Source organism: Carya illinoinensis, chromosome 8 (assembly GCF_018687715.1).
Source record: "Carya illinoinensis cultivar Pawnee chromosome 8, C.illinoinensisPawnee_v1, whole genome shotgun sequence".
NCBI lineage: Eukaryota > Viridiplantae > Streptophyta > Magnoliopsida > Fagales > Juglandaceae > Carya > Carya illinoinensis.
In genome coordinates, this window is record NC_056759.1 from 16,771,163 (window position 1) to 16,794,703 (window position 23,541).

General features: G+C 35.8%; 1 protein-coding gene across 4 annotated transcripts; it reads right to left on the reverse strand.

Moving 5' to 3' along the window:
• Positions 1-906: 906 nt before the first annotated feature.
• LOC122318526 (calcium-transporting ATPase 12, plasma membrane-type-like) lies at positions 907-23,541 on the reverse strand. 4 transcript variants are annotated; one of them, XM_043135955.1, is made up of 5 exons: positions 22,728-23,541; positions 22,022-22,117; positions 8,267-8,354; positions 2,176-5,533; positions 907-1,674 (listed from the first exon to the last, which is right to left on the reverse strand). In XM_043135955.1, exons 3-5 carry the CDS (start codon positions 8,331-8,333, stop codon positions 1,650-1,652), a joined length of 3,450 nt encoding a protein of 1,149 aa, XP_042991889.1. In that variant the 5' UTR covers positions 8,334-8,354; positions 22,022-22,117; positions 22,728-23,541; the 3' UTR covers positions 907-1,649. The 4 variants fall into 4 exon arrangements, with proteins under 4 accessions (XP_042991889.1, XP_042991891.1, XP_042991890.1 ...); XM_043135958.1 differs by lacking the exon at positions 907-1,674 and having other exon boundaries at positions 2,358-2,383; positions 2,574-5,533; XM_043135957.1 differs by lacking the exon at positions 22,022-22,117.

Here is a 23,541-nt window from a genome sequence, read left to right on the forward strand (position 1 = left end):
GGCATGCCAATCACATGATAAATGTTCCCTACTTACTATATGATAGTTAAGCTATTCATGTTAAATAGATAATATATTGGACTAGAGAAAAAGATTTGAATGATATACTAGAGAAAAAGATTTGCTACAATTTTTTTTTTTTTTTATAGAAGTCATCATTGTGCTCCATTGCCATATATCACATAGGTGATGGGCACACACCTGTATCGGATTTGCTTGGCACCCCTACCCACTTTCCATCGTGTATACATATACCCACACATATAGATATATATTTTTAGTATGTGAACTTAAAAAACCAGAGTCCAGACTCCTACTCTTCCTATTTCTTCCTTTACCCTCTTTTCCTCGTCTTCTCCTTCTCTTCCTATTTCTTCCTCCTTTATCTTTTTTCGTCATCATTTTTCTCTTATTTTTTACTTCTTCCTCCTTTTCCTTGGCCATCATCACTTGCCTTTGATACGGTGAATTTGAGACACATGGCTATAAGGTCCATTATCGAGCTTCTTGGTAGCACAATCAATATCACCTGCACTATCAACAGTGACCCCAAGATGGTATTGCAGGTGGGAGTTCTACATGAGAAGTACTTGTGTACAGTCACTTGTCCCTTTACCCTTAGGCTATTAAACTCATTTTAACTTATCTCATCTAATCATTATAATTTTTTCAACTTCTAACATAAAATATAATAAACAATTCAATTTTTCAAATTCTAAAATAATAATAATATTAAAAAAATAATATTTTATTCAACTTTCATCTTAACTCAACTCATTATCCAAACCAACTTATCATTATAAGAATTCTTCTAAGAATTTGAGACTATTTTAAACCAAGTTAATTCTTCTTATCTTAGTCACAAAGTTCTTCAAAAAACTCAATAAAATCCCCTGGAAACGACAATGCAAAAAATACATGGTAAAACAATCATATAATCTAAGTCAACACACGTACAAATTACAAACCACACCAAACTTGCTACTCACGAATCCACAAGAACTTGATAATGTAGATACCATAGAAGAGTAACTTCAAAACTCGAAACATTCACACATTACAGCCACAAACACCGTACTCATTCTCTCTAAATTACACACAAGCATCACTCATGTTGTTCGCCTGAGTGATGAGCAAATTCGAAAAATTGGTCATCATCACTAACTTGCTGCACTTGGACAAACTTAGTAGTTTTCTTATCACCAATCATGTGGTTGAAACACCTTGGTGGATCATCAACTTAGTAATGCTGTCTGTGCTGGGTCCCCGACCAGTGTGGCAGCTGTGTATAACCGCAGTTTGTATAAAGAATTGGAGAGAAACTTTTTATATAGATAATGAATTCGATATAATCTCAATCCATCATAGTTGACTTGTCTATAGTCGGTCATTGTTCGAGTAATTTCGTCCACCTAAACTGCTTCAAGACTTGATGTTTCACAAACAATAAAGAGAGGTTGCTCTCGCACTTATGGTCGAAATTTAGCTCTACTTCTGATCACGTATGTGGTTTTGGGTGCTTGAAAGTCTACTCGTCTTTACCATATACTAACCATCTGGACATGCATAAATATTTTTTATTCCGTCACTAAGTTTGTGTCAATTGTCAACTCAATGCTTGGGATCAGCTGTCTGGAGCTCAATTTAGGTCATCGATCTGGAGCTTGAAACCGGCTGTATAAAAGCATTAGGACACCAAGCAGTCACATGAGCAAAGTTACATTCCCAGTGGCTTTAGAGCGGATATTAAGACTTTGAAAAATATTACATGCTACACCATCTTCTCACTACTATCCTCCTATGTTGGAGTGTTATTATCCATCAACTCTTGAATTTGTTATTTGCAAAAACAAAAATTGATTTAATGATTGATGGAAAATAACACATCAAGACGGTGGAATGAGAGTGGGATGAAAGTGTAAAGCATATCTCAAATATTATCACTGCAAGAAAAAAAGGCTTTTTGCGTCCTTTAAATTCGTTGCAAAAAAACACACAAAATACATCGCAAGCATTTGTTAGCAATGCATTTTGTGTTTTTTACGACAAATTTAAGTGACGCAAAAAACCATTTTCCTTGTAGTGTATACCCACTAAGTTAAAGAAGAAAAATGTTGAAATTCTATAAAGCCACCTAAAGAAGCTACTTGCGCATGTTGTGCTTTAGGTCCTTACCTTTCCCCACATCCAATTCCAAGCCTAGAGGAAGAGGGTCCCATTTGATTAAACAACCGCAATATCCTCTTCATTCTAGCTGCTGCTCTCTTAACGTAATTGAGGAACGGTTTATCTGGAACAGTTATTAACTTCACCATCCAACCAATTGGCCAAGATAGAGCTCCAATTGCAATGCAAACTCCCCACTGCAACCCATTCAATCTTACTGTATTTGCAAACTTCTTTAGAAATTCCACCATAACAACTTGAAGAATAATTGTAATTCCCACAATTCCAAGAAATAAACGGTTTTTATGAATTCCCTTGAAAACATTTTGCTTTTCCATGCTTCTTGAATTGAACTCGTTAAAAACTTGGCAGAGAACAAATGTATTGAAAATAAGTGTATCCTTTACCTCCTCGTTAACATTGAATATAGACTCACCCTTGAACTGTAAAGTCAAGAGGACTGATATTTGGAACAAGGCTTGCGCTAAGAGGTTTCTCCACATGATATTTGTTATTAGAGGTGCTGTTCGACCGACAGGGGACCTCTGCATTAACTCATCAGTAGGCCGTTCTGTAGCAAGAGCCAAAGCTCCTAGTGTGTCCATGATGAGATTTACCCACAACAACTGGACTGCTGTTAGGGGAACCTTTCCTGCAGAAACTGCTGCAATAAAGTTTATAACAAGAGCTGCCACATTCACTGTCAATTGAAACTGGATAAACTTCTGGATGTTATTATAAACACAACGTCCCCAACGTAAAACTGTGGCAACAGAAGTGAAGTCATCATCCAAGATAACAATATCCGAGCTCTCCTTCGCCACTTCGGTACCTTGAATGCCCATGGAAAGCCCTATATCAGCTTCTTTCAATGCAGGCGCATCATTCGTGCCATCTCCAGTGACTGCAACCACATGGCCTTTTTGTTTCAAGCACTGTACCATCAGAAGCTTGTCAAATGGGGACGACCTTGCCATCACACGGATCATCTCGACTTTCTCCATTCTCTCTTCGTGCGTATAATTTCGAAAGTCAGCACCACTTACCACTTCGTTACCATTTACTTGGTGATTAGGGTCTAGTATACCGCATTCTGTAGCTATAGCTTTTGCTGTGAAAACATTGTCTCCTGTGATCATTTTGATGTCCACTCCAGCGAGTCTGCAAGTTTCCACCGCCTTCTTGACACCTGGTCGGCATGGATCCTTGAGACCAACAATCCCTAGCAAGGTTAAGCCTTCTTTTCGTAGTTGGTGCTTGCTTTCATCCTTGTGGCATCCCATCTCTTCTTCTGATATTTCCTTATGAGCAAAAGCAATACATCGGAGGCTGCTAGCAGCCATGCCTTGGATTATTTTCTCAATCTTAAACCTATCTCCATCTAGGGACTTCGTGATCCCACTACTTTCACAATAGCTTGAACACATTGCTAGGATTATCTCAGCAGCTCCTTTCCAGTGCACATGGATGGTGTTATCAGCACTTTTCCTTATTGCAACCCCACTCCGTTTCTTGTCAGAGTTGAAGGTTTCGACGTGAAGAATTCTATACCCTTGCTTTAGCTTTTCCACATCCATACCCAATTGCAAAATCGCCCAAGAGAGAAGTGCTTTCTCAGTTGGACTGCCAGAAATTTCAGGTCCAGATCCTGATGCAGGTATGTAGACAGTTCCAGTTGTGTTCAAACCGACTCCTTGGTGTAATAATGAAACAACATTTGCTGCATCTACAAGTGTAGAATCTTCTTCGATGGAATCTTGACCAAGCCAAAACTTGGACACTTTCATCTCATTCAATGTCAAAGTACCAGTTTTATCTGTGCAGATAATTGTTGCTGAACCCATTGTTTCGCAGGCAGAAAGTTTTCTGACCATTGCCTGATCAGCCATCATTCTCTTCATGGAGTAAGCAAGTGTTAGCGTGACAGCCAATGGCAAACCTTCAGGAATTGCCACTACCACAATGGTGACTGCAGCAGCAACAATGCGCACAACCGCATTGAATACATCATCTAAATCTGTTTGGCTACCATTGTATTCTTTTTTTCCATTCTTATCTTGTGTGTTCCCGGTAAAATAACGGATTAACAAGACTACAAGAACTAAAAAAGCAACTACAAGGCCTATCTTGCCAATAGAAGAGGTTAATTTGTCTAACCTTGCTTGTAATGGAGTCCTTTCATTGGAATCACCAGATATTGAGCTCATCATTTCACCCCATGCAGTGTTCATGCCAACAGATGTAACCAGCATTCGGCCATACCCATCTGCCACCTTAGAACCGGAGAACAAGAATGGGTTCTCAGTGGAGTTTACTTCAACAGGATCACTCTCACCTGTCATGCTTGACTCATTTATCAGCAAAGAATGTCCGTCTAAAAACAATCCGTCAGCTGGAATCTGATCGCCTATATTCAGGAAGATGACATCTCCAACCACAATGTCAAAGATGGAGATCTTGTGGCGACGTGCATCTCTAAGAACATCAACTTTTATGTTGTTGCTTAGTTTTGATAATTTATCAAATTGCCTCTCCTGTCTGAAGTTACTGAGGGCAGAGACAACCACCACTAGAAAGACTGCTACGAAAATGCTTCCCCCTTCATACCAGCCATCCTGCACTCCATGTGTTTTGATGCCAAAACCAAGGGACAGGGTTGCACAGACCAGTAGGATGAGAATGGTGGTGTCTTTGAAAGCCTCCAGCACAAAAAATAAGAACCCTTTTGGAGGAGGCCTGCGGTAAGTGTTTGTACCAAACATTTCATGCCGCCTGCTGATTTCATGATCATTGCCATATATTCCATTCTCAGGGTCAGTATAGAGAGCAGCAGCGATCTTTCCTACGCCTCCAAGCCTGAGAAGCGCTGTTAAATCTTTTTCTTTCACAATTTCAGTGAGAGCCAATTGATCAATGGTGGGGTACAAGGAATCTGGCAAACATTCATTTTCACCATGGTTGGAGCTGCTAGGTTCAACTTTGGGGGCGGTGTGAAAGGGAGACTTCAAAATCACAGAATCATGACTGTTCTGTTCAGTTTGGATCTCTCTAGTAAGGGAAACCATGAACCGGATAGAACCGATCACAAGACAAGCAATGCGCCACCGCTTTTGAGCTTTGGTTATATCTGTAGAAGTGATCAGGTCTTGGTGCAATTCACAACTAGTTCCACCGTACTGGGAGCAGCTTGGTTGAATGGCAAGGGTAGAGTAAAATTGAGAATTGATTTCTCTGGCAAGGGACACCACAAAGCGGATGGAACAGATTGCTATGCGCCACCGCTTCTGGGCTCTAATTATGATGGTAGAAGTATTGATGGTATCGAGCAGCAACGAGCCATAATTAGCATAATTCGAACGATTGCTTCCTGTCATGGTATCGGGAAAAGATATGAATTTGGAGCAGATAGGAAAGAAATTCATTCTTTCACATAGCTAACTGCGTTCTTATAATAAGGAGAAATACTTGCTGTCGTCGATAAACAATTTCTGTCGTCAGTAAAAGTCGTGAAATCATTTTTAAAAAATAAATAAATAAAAAATTTATATAAAAAATTATTATTATTTAATAATAAACTCTTTTCTTTTTCAAAACAATTACACTAACAAATTTCACGACCAACTGTACCTAACTAAACAAAAAGAAAAATGAAATACTTCTAATTAATAATTTGTACAATTATTTAATAAAATAATATTATTTTAAATTTTATTTTGACTTTTTTTTTTTATTTGTTGTGTTTAAATATTATAAAAAACTATTATCATATTTAAAATAGTTTCACTACCCAACCATGGGCATGGGAAACGTGTGCGGCACTCCTCGAGTTATTTTTGTCCTTTGACACGGTATAATTTCTTTACAGAATTATTGAATCATTCATCGGTTATTTACCCACTTTTGTGCTACAGCGGGCTGCCTTTTACGCATCATTCCTCACTCACTCCTTGCCCCGATGAGTTTTCCACTAAGGGAGAAGCTCCAGCAGGCGGGTGGGATTCTAACTTCAACATCAGCCTATACAAATCTTCCATATCAGACCTGTACCAAATTAAAATTTACACTCACATGCACGTGATTTTATTTTATTTTTCATCTCCTCTTCTCTCTCCCCCAATAACCCCGACGCCTGAAACCCCCTTTCTCATTCTCTCTATCTCTAAAATACGCTCTTTTTCTCTCTAAAATACACCTGCCACATTCTCTTGCTTGAAACTTCTATCTACCCAATGCCTCTTTTCTGTGTCTAAATATTTTTAGATCATTTTCTGCGTGCGGGAGAAGTAGTAGAAAATCATCTATGTAATGTTTCATAGCAGAAAATTATCTAAATGTAAACGCTGTAAATATATAGCAAAAAATCATCACTTAATCCATAACAGAAAATCATCTAAATATAAACGCTTTGTGAAAAGATGAACTCTTCTTTGAAATAAAACCCATTGGTGCTTCTCTCTTAGTCCAATATATATCTTAAGCTTCTCTGTCATTGTTCCAGACCAGTTTTGGGGGGATGGGTGCTACCACTTTTGTTTACATTGGTCTGGGGCTTATTTGGTTCGCTGTTCTTTCTAATTGCAATTAGAAAGCTGTTTGGATTAATCGCTATTTTAATTTTCCCATGTGAAGATGTAAAATTGCTAGACAATCTCAAATTATTCTTGAGAGAGAGGGGATTGCAGCGTCGGGGGTGGGGGGAGGGAAGGGAAAATATGGAAAAGTAAAATGATCATGTGCACAAGGGTGTAAATTTTAGGTTGGTCCACGTACTACGTATCAAATTTATGTTGGCTGGTATTAAAATTGGATCCACACCAGACCGTTTTGGAGCTTTTTCCTTCCAATAATTCTTCATGTATTCCTTTTTTTTTTTTTTTAACTTGACGAAGAGCCGTTTGTTTTATTGGTCGGTAGCCGAATTAAAATAGAAGGGTTGAAGTTTGAACCTAATATTATCTTTTGTTTCGGACATTTTAGAATCAGAAAAGAGAAATGTTGGGGCCCCGAATTTCAAAGTGTTTACCGAATGTTTTTTTTTTTTTTTCCATTTAGTGACTAAGTAAATTTTTTTAAGTGATGTTGTAATTTTTTCTTAAATATTTAAGAATATAAAAAAATAAATCAAAAAAATCAAAAATCAAAAAGAATATTTGATGAGAATTCGGACTACAACTTTCAGTAAAATTTTTCAGTAAATGTAGCACCGCTAGTTGAAAAATGCTAATATACCTCTTATATATATCTTCTTCTTTTAACCGTTTATATATTTAATTTAAAAAAAAATATTAATCATTAAAAAAATGATTTTAATATTGTTTTTATTTTTAAAAAATATTTAAATATGTTAAAAAATATAATAAATAAATAAATTTGTGCCAGTGGGCACAGCGGTCAAAGCTGGCGTGCCTTACAACCACCCTTTAGAATTTGGGCAAGAGACAAGAGTCACATGGCAGGCCTGTGTTCCGTGCTGGATGCATGCAGCCTTACTTTGTTGACTGAACAAAAAATGACAATTTTGTCTTTCAGGGTGGCTCCTCTCTGGTGGATGCTTTTCGAAGTCTTTATCAAATTTGGAAATGAGTGGAAAAAAAAATCCAGTTTTGGACAATTGCCCCATAACCAAAAATATATATATATATATTCTACGCTTCCAAACAGTCCTATCGTGAATTTGTTATCCGAGAAAATAAACAGTGAGTACCCATTTTTTTTCCATTTGGTCGTCGTGGTTTAGGTTGGATTTAGATATTGGGTTGGGTTGAGTTGAATAAAATATTGTTAAAATATATTTTTTAAATATTATAAGTGTTAGAATTTGAAAAAGTTAAATTTTTTATTATATTTTATATAAAAATTTAAAAAATGTGTATGGAAATTTAAAAAAAGTATGGAAATTTGAAAAAGTTAAATTTTTTATTATATTTTATATAGAAATTTTAAAAAGTATATAGAGATTTAAAAAAAGTGTAATGATTAGATGAAGTGAGTTGAAGAGACTGCAGAAAATCGTGTTCCATGAGCTGGAAAAGGCCTATGACAGCCAGAGTTTCCATCGTAATAAAAGCTCTCAGCTCATTTATCAATGAAAGACACATACCTTGTAATTTCCGTTGCTGGTAGACCGAGTCCAAGGGGGGCCGGAATCTGTGGATTGCATGTCCCATCAACTTCCTGGCACCTTCCTCCTACATTGATAATTAGAATTTCTTAGAACAAGTGGGATCCATGATCGACAACGTGCATCGTCCTTCTTGTTTGAATATGGGTGAAGATTACTAGTATGCATCGAGGATGACAAAAACAATGTCCTTTATCAGTTCGGTGGCCAATTAAAATACTGTTTGGATTTAAAGACTTCCACTTGTAAACTTCTCAGAAATTTCCCATCCATGGAATGGAAAAACTTGCTGACCAAGAAGCTTGTGTTTTAAAACCAATAATATGGGTACCCTTGAGCTCAATGACTTGTGTTTTTAAACCAATAGTTCCACCTTCGTGCTTTCTACATCATGTGCTCAATAACTCAACACCATTTGTCACGTTCAGGAACGGTGAAGGATTCTAGGTCATCACATTTATTTTTTGGGGGGGTTTGGTTACATTTCAATGATTTCATAGCTGTGGAATGCAGCAAAGAGGGCAAAAGACAAATTAAACAAAAGGGCTTTCGGCTCCTACTCCCACTCAATCACGCTGGCATCAAATGGCAGACCAATAATCCTTAACCGTTGATCATCTTATCAGAAGTTAGAAACTAGAATGACAGGGAGGCTTGAGCTACCAACCAACCAACCTTCTTATTAAAATATCAGTGGGTATCAACAACTATATAGAAATCTTTGTACCTAACCCGCTTCATGAGGTAAAACTAAAAGCCAACTAAAAGTCTGGAATCACACTCAAATTCCTATTTTATATTTTTATCTACTTCTTTATTACATGACCTTTCAGCTAGGGCACTACTACATTTAATAATATGCATCGTTTTTCTTGCATAATCCGTACACGTCACTAAATACCAAATAGCTATAAATTATCACGGAGTTGAGACAGTTGGCAAATATCACTTTCCAGGGGAAAAGTTAGACCCTTTTAATTGACAAACGAAACTGCCGAGAAACTTCAGGAGGGACTGACTTATTATTAAGGGTCACTATTGTATTGTGGCAGATGTCTGACAGGAGATAGGAAAAAGAAAGAAGCGACATACACCCACCTTACCCATCATTTAAGAATGAGCAAGTCCCTATTTATTTTAACTTCCCCAGACAAGACAAGATTTGAATATAAACATAGCGAGAAAACGAATGAACCTGAATTCAGTTTTTAACACAGAAAGATAATCTGACTTTCAAATGGAACATCAAGATACTTTAAGAGTTCAGATAAATGCAGATGTTTGCATTTCAACATGTTATCCTTCAAACTATTAGCAGCCTAAGTGAGGCAGAACCATTGCCCCATCCCTTGTTCGTGAAACAATAAATAAAAAACTGCACCTAAAACCAGTTGGCTCATGCTACCCCATCATTAAAACAACACAATCTCCACAAACTGCACCACAAAATCTCCATTACAAAATCTCCACAAAAATCAATCAATGAAGTAAAATCTCAGCTGTCATGTGCATAGCAGATTGCATTAAGTAATGATTATCACTGTGATTAGACACAAAATCCAAATTGATGTTTCCAACTAAACTTAACTTGATTAAAGTGATCAAAATCGAAGGAATGCATTGTAAGGAAAATACCCCACTAAATCAAATTAATCAGGTTGAGGTTTGCTTTCCAAAGCACACCAAAAAGCCACACCAAATGCCATTAAAACCCAAACAAGCCAAGCAAAAAGTTTTTTGATAGGTAAGAGAAATCAAGCCATAACACCAGACTTAGTGATATTAATACTACATTTATTTATAGTGATATTAATACTAATGTATATACTAATATATTAAGTTAACTATACTACTATACATTAGTATTAGTATACATTAGTATTAACACATTGGTATTAATATTAGTATAAATATTAGTTAAAGTTATGCTGATTACTGATTAGTATAACTATATAATAGTATTAGTATTACTATATCACTGATTCACTATAGTATCATATAGACTTATAGTGTTACAGTATTAGTATAACTATTAATACTATAATGATTTATATAGCTATTTATATATAGACTTAAAGTGAATTACTAATACTAATAGACATAAAATGTAATTAATATACTAATATACATTAGTATGTATTTATCAAATATTCAAAAGGAATATGTTGATAATTTTAATTTATTAGGCCATAAAACGTTATTAATATATATTTTATATAGAAAGCATATGATCAATTAAATTTTCATGCTTAAGATTAAACTTTTATTTTATAAACCATAATAATATTATCTTATAAATAATTATAATTTATATTATAATTTTTATTATTATATATATTATATATAAATAGAGGGTCCAATAAAATAAAAATGGTACAATAAAATAAATACAAGACAATTAAAAATACTACAACTAAATATTAATAAAAGAAAATGATTAAACCCGACAACAATTATATTATTAAATACAAAGCAATTTAAATACAAAACAATAACTAATACCATTATAGTATTAGTGTTACTACTACATATAGTGATATTAATACTATAATTCTATATTAGACTACTAGTATTAGTATATATATATTAGTATTAGTTATAGCTATATAATATATCAGACTATATAATAGTATTAATATTAGACTATTAGTATAGCTATATATTAGTATTAGTGTATACGTGATTATTTAGTATAGTGATTTATATACTAATTTATAAATAGACTTAAAAGTATATTACCAATAGTAATATTGTATTAGACTATTAGTATCATTATAAATATTAGTATTAATTATAGTGATTATAATAACTATATATTAGTATTTGTTAATATTTAATTGTTATAGTGAGTTTAGTTTATTATAACTATATTATTGATAGACTATAGTGATTATTTTATACATGATTATTTAGTATAGTGATTTATAAACTATATAGATATTAGTATTAATTATAGTGTTTAGAATAATTATATATTAGTATTTGTTAATTGTTATAGTGAGTTCAGTTTATTATAACTATATTATTGATAGACTATATTGATAGTATTAGTATAGTAATTTATTATTAGTATTACTATATCATTATTTTATATGTGATTATTTAGTATAATGATTTATATACTAATTTATACATAGACTTAAAGTATAATTCTAATAGTAATATAGTATTAGACTATTAGTATTTAGTATTAGGTCATAAAATGTAAATTGTATTAATATAAATTATATATATTACTATATAATTTATATTAATACTATATAGTCTTATGTACTTATCAAAAAAAATATCAAGAGTTTTAAGTTTATTAGATCATCAAAATTTAGTAATAATATTTGAGTTATTTTCTTTCTTTTTTGATTCTTACTTCTTATGATAAAATGTTATTAATAAATAATATATAGTTAAAGCATATGATCAATTAAATTTTCATGTTTAAGATTCAACTTTCATTTTATAAATTATAATAACATTATCTTATATATAATTATAATTTATATTATATATAAAAATTATATATAATATAAAACATATTATATATAATATTTAAAAAATAAATAAATAATATATTAAACAATACTGGTCTGGTCTGGTCAAAAAATAGCCAAAATCGAAACCTGACTGATTCTGGCCAATTTTCCATTTCCAGAAACCAGGACCTGACCCAACCAGACCAGTCCAAAACCAGCACAACAGAGCCGGTCCGGACCCCTTTTTTAGGTTTTTCTTACATCCCTATTTAAGATAGAAATTACTTAATTGATAGAAACGAATAATTTTACGTATAGTCATGAAATATGTATCATATAGTCATTTTGAAAAAGAGTGAAGTCTATTATTAAAAAATTAATTTTTTTATGTAAGTCAACATTTATTCACTTTTTTCAAAATAATTACACAATGCTTGCAACTATCATTTCTCAATAGAAATTTAACAATAATAAAACATGATAAATAACGTTGAAAAAAACTTTAAAATAATATAAGTAATTAATGTTTGATGGTTAAAAAAGGATTGAAATAGCAATAAAATAGTCATTTACAATAATAAAAGCATTAACCAAACAAAATAAATTAAAAAGCAAGTAAAATCATTGATTTAGTATAAAACGAAAAAGAAATCTCCCACTAAGAATAAAATGTTCAAATAAATGAAGAAAAAAAGTAATACTTTAACTTTGCTACGGTTTGGGAAGCCAACTGTAGTAAAGTTGAAGTTGGCCTCTAAAATGAGAAGCGAGATGCAAGATGGGTTTACTCGTTTTTCTTCAAAATTTGGCTAAAAAGGTAATATAGGAAGCCGGATGCAAATGCTCATACAGCTGAATTTGAAGATGCAAATGCTCATGAGTGAGGGTATGTCAAAGTCTCAACCCAACAAAAAAACCGAACCAGGATCTAAAGGTTTCATCTAATTCATGTTGGATCAATGTGCAGGACAAAATTAATGTTCAAAAACATTGAGCAAAACTCTCAACAATCTTCAAATCTTGGTTTTTCTTTTGGTCTCAGACTCTCACAGGCTAATGACTCAAGTTAAATGGAAAATACCAAAATAAATTTCACCGTCATATGTGAGTTTTTTTCTCTCTAGATAGACAATTTCTAGATCCATCCCCCTGCGGTTTCAACCTCTGCCCACAAATCTGCTGTCGGCAGGGTCATCTAAGATGGCTGGAAATAATAGTTAAGCATAGACTTTGAAGACATTGGTGGTTAATGCAGCAAAAGTAGCGGTTATAGCATGGTCCAAAGGATTCCAGCAGACAATATATACAAAAGAGTCCAGGTTTCCTGCTCATTATGTAGGCACCAAGGAGACCTCCTGGTGTTTGTAGGATGGCCTCAAAAGGCAAAGGAAAAAAGAACTTTAGGTCGAACCAGAGATCAAAGGACAACGGATTGAATGCTCAAAGTCTAACAGGGTAGGTGGGAAATCAAACAGAGAGAGCTGACAAATTGAACAAGGATAAAGGTCTAGCAGGCCCTTCCAACAGTCAAGATATTGAAGTAGGCAAAGGGACTTCTAAGGGAGTTCCTAATCTGAGTCTGAACCCAGAGAAGGGTTATAACAATTAGGAGCAAGCAATCCAAGAAAATGTTTGTGGTATGGAGGGGAAGGTGGCATAAAATGGGGTTTTGATTGTAATTAGGATAACGCAAGAAACCAAAACAGAGGAAGGGGAAATATGCACAAATTGAAAGGAGACATTAAAAAGGGGACAAATTGTAACACGAGTTCCATTCAATCCAAAAGTAGCCCAATTATGGTTGAGGTGGCGTCTCCGAAGGACGATACGGAGGGGCAGCTTGAGGTTCAAGTTTCACATGAGAACACAGTTAAGGGTCTTAGCTACTCAAAACTCTTTTATCTTCTAGACAAGATTAAGCTGACGAGCAAGATTAATTATGAAAATCCTTTATGTGCCTTTAAGAAGGAAATCAGGTTAAAGAAGAGGAAGAATACTGGCTCAGGCCAAACAACCTCCAACCACGTAACTCCCATCATTCCTGATATCATAATTTGGAAAATTAGAGGTGGAGGTAATTTGGCTCCTACTGGTAGACAGAAAGCTGGCCAGGCAATACTTGGCAAACCACAAAATTTCCAAAAAAAATTATTTGACAAGTAATAAGAAACTTTATTCCCAAGAATAGGCAAAGCCCAAGTACATGGGACGTATACAAAGGAAATACCTACATCTCTCTAAAAACAAAAGAAAATCTAAAACAAATTCTGAAAGTTAACATCACATATACAAAGGAAATACCTGCATCTCTCTAAAAACAAAAGAAAATCTAAAACAAATTCTGAAAGTTAACATCATCCATTACAAGAGAATTAGCCCACAAACACAAAGTACCAAAGAAAAAATCCCTAAGTTCTCCCATTGAACGTTATTTGTCTTCAAAACATTTCCTATTCCTTTCAAGCCATAGACACCACATGAGACATGAAGGAATCATCTTCCAAATATCAACAACATACTTTCCTCCCTTTGATCCATACCAACCTGCCAATAGCTCCACCACATCCTTAGGCATCACTAGAGAAAACCTGTCCGATTAAAAACCTCATTCCACAAAAACATGGCCACTTCACAAGTGAAGAAAAAGATGATTAGCAGATTCTCCATCCTTCTTGCACATGACACACCAATCAGCTATGTACATGCCTCTCCTCCTAAGATTATCAGTTGTCAAAACTTTGCCAAGGGATGCCACCCAACTGAAAAAAGCCACTTTGGAAGGAACCTTCACTCTCCAAATATTTTTCCAAGGAAACTCACAGCTCCTGTGACAGGTTAATATGCTGCAAAAAGAAGAAACAAAGAACTTGGAATTTCCTGTATGAACCCACAGCATGCTGTCCTCCCTTCCTCACAATAAACTCTTTCCAAAAAAGCAGTAACATCATCTACTTCCCAATCATCGGCATCCCTAATAAAATCAACATTCTACTGAATATTATTATCAATGCATGAGACAGAATGTTCCACAGCCCCAGTTTGATCCCTTGCAATCCTAAAAAGAGAGGGAAAGTCCGACTTAAGCATAGAATCCCCACACCAAATGTCATGTCAAAAAATAATTATCTTCCCATCACCTTCAATTTAATATGATTAGAAAATTCCCCCCAACCTTTTCAAATGAACTTCCACAAACTCACCCCATACGCACATCTACTTCTTTTGAGCACCAACCTCCCCACATACGTCCATATTTTACATCAATAACATTTTTCCATAAGGCATTCTCTCCAAGTGATATCTCCAAAGCCATTTCCCAAGTAGTGCTCTATTAAACAATCTCAAGTTTTTTATTTCCAACCAACCACAATTAATCGGTTGACAAACCTTTTTCCAACTAACGAAATGGAATTTTTTTTTCTTCTCCTTTACCACTCCCACCCCACAAAAAATTCCAATATAAACTCTCAATTCTTCTTTCTACCATTGCTGGCAAATTAACAAAAAAAAAAAAAAAAGGTAGGAAGATTAGACAAAGTACTTTTTATCAAAGTTAATCTTCCCCCTTTAGACAAGTAAATCATTTTCCAACCAGCTAACCTTTCTTCAATTTTCTCTATCACCCCATCCCAAATGGTAACTGATTTATATGAAGCCCCCAATGGAAGACCGAGATATCTCATAGGAAGCGAAGAAATTCTACACCCAATATATTGGCCAGGTTTGAAATATTCTGAATGGAACACACAGGAACTATTTCAGATTTGGATAAATTAACTCTTAACACCAAGACAGTTTCAAAACACAGCAGAGCTCTTAAAGCACAAAGATGATCAGAATTGGGCTCCCTAAATTTCCAAAATTTCTCATTATGTCATTCCCAAACATCACTTAAACACAAAAAACTTTTCTAATTCAAATTTTAATCTTTTCATCTAATCATTACTCAAACACAAAAATAATACAAATTTTACAAACTTCAAAACGAAAATAATATTATAAAATATATTCAAACAACTTTTTAACTTTATCTATCCACTTTCACCAACTTCAATACAATACTTATTTTAAAAAATATTTGTATTCAACTTTTTCTCACTCCTTTCCCAAAAACCTAATCTCAAACATATTCTCACAATTTTCAAATATTTCCAAACATTCCAAAGAAAAATATTTCTTATAAAAAAAATGTTTTTTTTCTTATAAAAAAAAAAAATATTTCCAAACATTTTTGGCAAACAAACATGCCCTGTTTTACAGAAATTCCAAACTTAGCTAGTGTCTTTACAAATGGGATTAGCTCTAATTTCATCTTATGAGATTACCTTCAGTTTTTAAGACTTCATACGTTATGGTTTATGATTTCAATAATATGAGGCAATTTATTATGTGAAGTCTCGTACCAAGTCGCGAAAGTACATAACATTCCTAATCTACAAGAAGGGGTGTTACAAGAACATACTACACCACAGTATTTCAAGTCAAATGGCCATCATGTGGATAGCCAGCCACCCTATTTGGCCATGCTTGCGCAATAAAAAGTCAATTATATTGAGATGAAGCCCCAACAATAGAGAAGCAGCTCAAAGCATCACAGATGCCTTCAGTCCAATTCTATTCAACCAAACCCCCTCATGTATGACAAAGCACAAGGGAGCTTGGTGGTAAAGGAAAATTGGAGAGACAAAGGATCACTCAAAATGTCCACCTCAAAAGCGTCTAAAACGTTTATGAGGTTGAGAATAATTAGGACCTTGAGGGCAAGGATCCTTAAAGGGTCCTGGATGTTAGGACAAGTTTTCCTTTAACCTAGGTTGGAGAAACTTTCCTCCAACCCATCTATAAATATGGCAAATCTTCATTAAGCATGTGAGACACATGATTTTCTAAAAGTCTAACTAAAAAAGATGTCATGTGTCCGTTCATTAAAAAAGTATGATTTCATATGTTCAAGGGCCACGTGAGAATTCTTTAAATGGGTTGGAGAAATTTCCTCCAATCCAATTTGGAGGAAAGCTTTGTCTGAGGCTCTTGAGTTGTTATATCTATAGGCGTGATATTTCAGCTGCATGGTTATCATGGAATGCCTGGCCATAGAAGTGTGATTTAATTAGAAGCCTTTTAATATTTGAATAAGGAGATACTTCTCCATTGTTGATTTAGTTTCCTACAGAGTTTCAAACCTTATCTTGATGCTAATTTGTTATTTATAAGAAGTAGGAGTCTAAATTCTTGTGCTATTCAGATTGGATTCTTCAATAAAATCAAGCAAAACATATTGTAAAGCAATTCTTTGCTTTGGAAGGTTGACGAGTCCTCCACCTTAATATTCCTAAACCCAACCCATACCATCACTCGCATAGTATAAAATCCAATAAATAGAGTCCCATGCACTGTACATGCACCTATCTCTTCAAGCCTAGGCTTTTTTGTTTTTAGCTCTCTTTTTACCTTCAGCATGCCGCAGCCTCATCTTCCACCATGAGACATAGCAAGGCCACCATCATCTCTTCCTTCCTCCTAGTCACAACCACCGTCATCCCTCCATTGCATCGTGATCAATTTTGTGTCAGAAATTTTAGGAAACAACACTACGAGGTAAATAGCTTGATCATTAATTAGGATTAACATAAGTTAGCTAGTTATATATATTATTATTAAAGCCAGTTCTTTGAAAACCAGTATTTATGTACCACGCATGTCATGATATTTGCAAACATGTCATTCATCATATTTCATTTCACATATTATAATTATGTATGTATTATACATCTCATGCATCTTACGTTGCATAAGACGCATAAGCTTTCATAAGATCAAGTGTAAGATACGCTTAGAACAGTTAGTCAGATGGTCATTTAGATGCGTGATACCAATGCAATTTATGGATGGATGTGCAAGCCACGGAACTAAGCATGGTCCAATGGAATACTATTAGCGGCTCCCCTTGCGGCCGAAGGATGTGGGGCCGGTGCACAGCCTTGCACACAGGGTTAAGTGTGTGGGCCAATATGACAAGTAAGATAAGTCATGCATATCATAACATACGTATGAACAGTCATATTTTAAGTTCTCAATCTGAAATATTTTATGAAAAAACTTATGTTTAAGTATTTTTACGTTATGATAGGATTTTTCCTAAGTCATCAACTAATTTTAGTTGTTTTATGTTTTTAAACCACCATAGGTCTTCTTAATATTTATAAAGGTTGAGCTGCAAGATAGAACTTAGTCTAGGGACGCATGACAATAGCCTAGATCATGTACATAGATTGTTATGGTACGGACTTTCATAAATTTTAATAAATGCTTCCATGCACTCTGGTTTATGATTCAGTTTTTTAATACAAAACGACTCTATTTATTATAAGGAATCTTTGTACTTGGTGCTTCCTTTAGAATTGAAAATATATATATATTTTTAAGTCAGGTTCAGTAGTAGCACTGTGGCTCCCGTGATTTTCTAAAAAAAATAATGTCTTTCTTAACGGTGGGGAGTGAGGCGTTGCAGTTTTGCTAGAAACTCACAAATGGCCTAGAATCCCTAGCCCTAGCAAATTCTTGCTAGCAGCCGCTCACCCCAAGAAGGCCTTGCCTGCCACCCCTTATACCATCAACAAACCCTAAATCTTCTTTCTTTTTAAACAAATTTTATTGATCAAAGAATAGGCATAGCCAGGTACAATGCAAAGAATGCCCTAACTATGTAGGCACAATAGAGACAAGAAAGTCATGTAGATCCAGACCATTAAAATCGACGACAATGGCCCAAGTACATAGGGTTCTAATAAAAAAAGCTTTTAGTTCCTCTAGCGATCTCTCCTTGTCTTCGAACGTCCAATCATTGCTCTCCTGCCACAACCACCACATGATGCCTATAGGGACCATCCTCCACATAGCTTTAACCTGTTGTTGAATGGCTCTTAGATTTGTCTAGCTGGCCAAAATTGTCACCACTGTCTTAGGCATAACCCAAGCAAAGTCTAGTCTACTGAACACCTCATTCCATAGCCCTCTAGCTGTCTCACAGTATAGTAGAAGATGGTCCACAGATTCACCTCCGTTCCTACACATGCAACACCAATCTGCAATGATCACCCTACGTTTCCTCAAATTGTCGTTTGTGAGGATCTTACACAAAGTCCCAAGGAAGCTATCCACACAAAGAATGCTACTTTGGGAGTCGCCTTATGTCTAAGTCTTCTCCATGTAAATTGAATATTGGGCTCTTGTGTGAGGGACTTATAAAAAGAGCAAATTGAGAAAGAGCCTTTACTTGCAGGTATCCACCATAACATATCTTCTTGCAAGTTGCTCGGTTTTATGGAGTACAAAAGGCTTCAAAACGGCTCATTTCCCAATCTTGTGCCGCTCAACTAAAATTGATATTTCACTGGATTTGCTCCCCCGATATCACCATGACTTCAGCCACTGAAACATCTTTGGCACTTGCAACCGGGAAAAGTGAAGGAAACAAATCCTTTAGAGCACTGTTACCATACCAAATATCACTCCAGAATTTAATCTTCGAACCCTCACCCAAACAAAATCTTGTGTGTCAAGTAAAGACCCCCCATCCTCTTCTTATGTGTTTTCATAACCCCACTCCATATGCCCCTCTCACTTCTTTAGTACACCATCAATAAGCCTCCATATTTGCTCTCAATCACCAACTTCCATAGGACTCTTGATTCCTTATTGTATCTCCACAACCATTTTCCAAATAATGCCTGATTAAAGATTCTCATATTTCTAATGCCCAAAAAACCATTGGAGATATGGCTACATACCTTCTCCCACCTAACTAGGTGGAATTTGACCTCCTCACCCACTCCACTCCACTCCACAAGAAATCACGATCAGCAAACCCTAAATCTTCCAAGAAACAACACCATATCAGCCGGCACACATATATTCAAGAAAGACCCAAACTTTTTGAAAGCCCTAATCACTAGTAAAGCTGCAGCACACTCCCTAAAAATTATCCAATGGCTGTCACTTAAGCTATGTTCCTTAGAGTCCTCAATTCAGAAAAAACAACCCCGCAGAAACCCTATCACTCTGCCACTCACAAGAAGCCTTGAGATTTTAAACTATAGCAAACCCTAGCATCTATATCTTGGTCAATAGGAGCTGCCACCCCTTCTCCCTCATCCAACCCCAATTTTCTTTCAACAAAATTAACCCCAAGATTCTGTGTTGTGTGACCCCTTTTTCTCCTTGCAAAACCCTACAGTTTCCAATCTTCGAGAACCAAGAACAGCCAAGAAAACAATCCTCAGACTCTGCCATCCCTTTCCATCTATTCTTTCTTGAGTTTCAACAATCAAGGACTTCAAGATTCGAAGAATACTTATTGATCGTGTAGTAACTAATACTTTCAGTTACTTTTCTTCATTGGATCGACTATACTCATCAAACTCACCAAGTTATGGATTGACCAATAAATCTGTCAGTTTCCAAAGCCTAGGAGAGCCAACTGGTCATGTTTATACCATGATTTCAAAAGGGAATCACACAGTATACACACATGCTTTACCACATCAAAAAGGCCATCTGAATGCTGTTACTAGACTGGAGATACCGGGGAGGGGGGGTGGGGGTAAATTCCTCAAAAAGCACCTAAAATAGGATGTCATGCAAATTACACATGCCATAATACAAATACGTGCATAGGCATACCATAACAGTGAAACTCAAAGCAAGCTATGGCCACATGATACTGTCCATGTTAACAGCATAAAGGGAAACCAGAAAAAGAAAAGCTTTGGCAGCAAAACGTACTTACCTGAGACCTAGAACCTGATTTTTATTAATTCCTCTCATTAGAGTTAAACCTAAAACAACCCTCCCGACCATATGTTAGTATGCATGTTTACATCACATCACTGGATCAAAATTTAGAGCTTTTACCTGCTGTGCAACTGAGAACCTTAGCGAACGGACAAAATAGAATTAAACCATAGAACAGGCACTTTGACAGTCACCATTGAGCATATTATAGCACACCATGTGTTTCTTTTACATGTCAAGGGCATGATCTGTCTTCTAGGTTAAAGGATCAATGTTTAGATAGAAATTGATATTATGATATATATGTGATTTATATAGGTGCATGTTGATGTGATTGTTGATTGTTTGCACAAAACTAAGTGGTAAGCAACTATGATCATACCCTTCTAGCTAATTTTGTAAACAAAAATGCTCTTTTAGCGAAGCTATATGATATGTACCTGCTTTGAAAGATATACTATGCATAGACTGTTCATTAGAAGCCCATGTTACATGTACCCTATCATTTTTTTTTTTTTTTGATAAGTAAGAAGTAAATGTACCCTATCATTATTATATAACATGATGAATACAATGGAATAAATTGTATGCTTTTACTTGCCATCATATACTTATTGTATCATTATATATTAAAGGAATGAAAGATGGAAAAATGAAGGGAAAAGGGGAAAGGAAAAGGAAAGATTTGAAAGAATAAGGAAAGGATAAGATTAAGATCGGACAGAAAATGAATGCAAGAGATAAATGTTTTTCGAAAAGGGGCTATAACAATGATTATTTACGGTACCAGAGATAAAGGGTGGACTGCAATGCCTGGAATGGCTCACCAGCAGCGCACCTAGTTATGCCCATGACAGAGGATGATCAAGTTCTGGCCATCAGTGGATTAAAGGAAAAAAAATGTATATGTAACTATATAAATGAACTAAAAGTGATTGAAAATGCTCTTTTATAACTTACTTATACAAAAAAAGGGCCTAGACTATTAGAACAGTTTTAATTTAGGTTTTAATATGTGATTTTGTGAATTAACACAAGATTTGAAAAAAAATTTATATGCTACCTATAACTCTCTTTTATTTAATAAAGTTTGGTTGTTTTCGTTTTATGGAATCTTTTATACCCGGCTTGTAAGAAAATTGTTTTAAAAGTGAGAAGCATTCCTAACCAGGGAGGGGGTATTACATAACATGTCGCAATAATCTATCAAAGAAGAATGAAGCTTATAGACAAGCAGTTTATTGTAGAAAAAAACAACAGTACATTGGGCCTACAGTTTCATGTGCCCAATGATTGGCTAGCTAAAACTCAACCAAGAAATGCAACAAGCTGTAACACAATACACGTGCTCATTTCAAGTGAACATTTTTTTTTTTTTTGATAAGTTCATTTCAAGTGAACATTGTAACAGAATAAAGGAATGGTATACAATTGATGTGCAACCAAAATAGGAAATATTGATGTTCCTTACCAACACCTTCTGGAATCTAATGCCGCAAAAAAGTGGAGAACTATAGAGGCAACAAGCTTCGTGCTTATAGGTTGGCTGCTAATTCATTTTCAGTTCCTGGCATTAGTTAGATGGTATGAAGCAAAACGCACTTATCAAAAGAATAAAGCAAAACGCAATTATCAAAAGAATGAAGCAAAACGCTAAAAGTAATAGCCTCAAAGAACATCCATAGCTACGGACTCCCAAAGAGTAGTTAACAACCTCAACAAATCAAAATGAGACTCCAAAGGGAGATAGAAAGGTTGCGAAGGAGATTATTCCTATAGATCTAATATTTTCTCCCAAAAAATTCACGTGCTAGCCATAGCTGTCCAAGAGTATCCGGGTGCCAGATTACCCAATGAGCTTTTTTAAAATACAACGTAAAAAGTAATTCCTACGATGGATGAGTATTTTTGTATTAAAAACAAAAAGAAAATCACACAACTTATCATCAAAATCATTCCTATGGCCTCAAGTTTCTGTACAATTGAACAAGAAGTTCATCTGCACAACAATCCAAGTTATGCCATGGTAAACGCCAATAAATACTCATCAAACATGGCGACCAATTAATCCGTCTTACCACCACAAAACACTAATGTTCTTCACTCGAACACGCTTTAAATCTTTCCTACTCTTTTTCATGCTAAATCAGGGAAAACAAAATTTCAACCAAACTTACCTTTGCGGCAGACCAGCTTCAAGAGCAGCGTTTCTGATTTTTCCGCCACCACCTACTTCAAAACATTCAGGATCAGAGCCGAGCAATTCGCTCGCCCTATAATTCGTTGGAGCTAAAGCCCGCGAATTCAATTGATCCAATAGAATCAGATCAACCCACGTACTCCTATCCAGGACCGACGCCAAATAAATTAACTTCCTAAGGTCCTTCGGAATCACCCGCCTTTCCCTGACGGCAATCCGCGCATCTCGGAAAGGCGTCGCGCACTTGTCCCTGGCGAACCCGATGCACTTGTCCTTCGCCATCACGAAACAACCCTCCATTTCTCGCTCTTCGCACCGATCTCGTTCTCTTAGATCCGTCGGTTTCCGGCCGATCACTGCGTGCCACCAGGGGGGTTTGCATTTGTCGGACGCCGCGAGGGCGCACCCGACTCTTGCCCCGCTTTCGCACTGCTGGACGATTTTGGACTGGCAGGCTTGGAGCGCGGAGGTCCAGGCTCGGGAGTCCCGGAATGCGAGGAGGTAGGGCCCGGCAGTGGGATCGTCGGCGGGGCCGGCATGGATGGGACCACGGAGCAAGGGGAGCGGGCGCTCGAACGTGATGACTGTAGAAGCGGCTGAGTAGTCGTCGAGATTTGGTGACGCAGGAGTACCCATAAGTTCGATTAAAGGATCGACTGGATTAGAAATTGTGTGTAGAGGTTCGAGGAACTGAGGAAGAACTCACTGAGGAAAGCTCAGAAACGTCGAGGAAAGTCCAGAAACCCCGGCTATCGATTGCCCATCCGGATTCCGAGCACAGCATCTCCGCG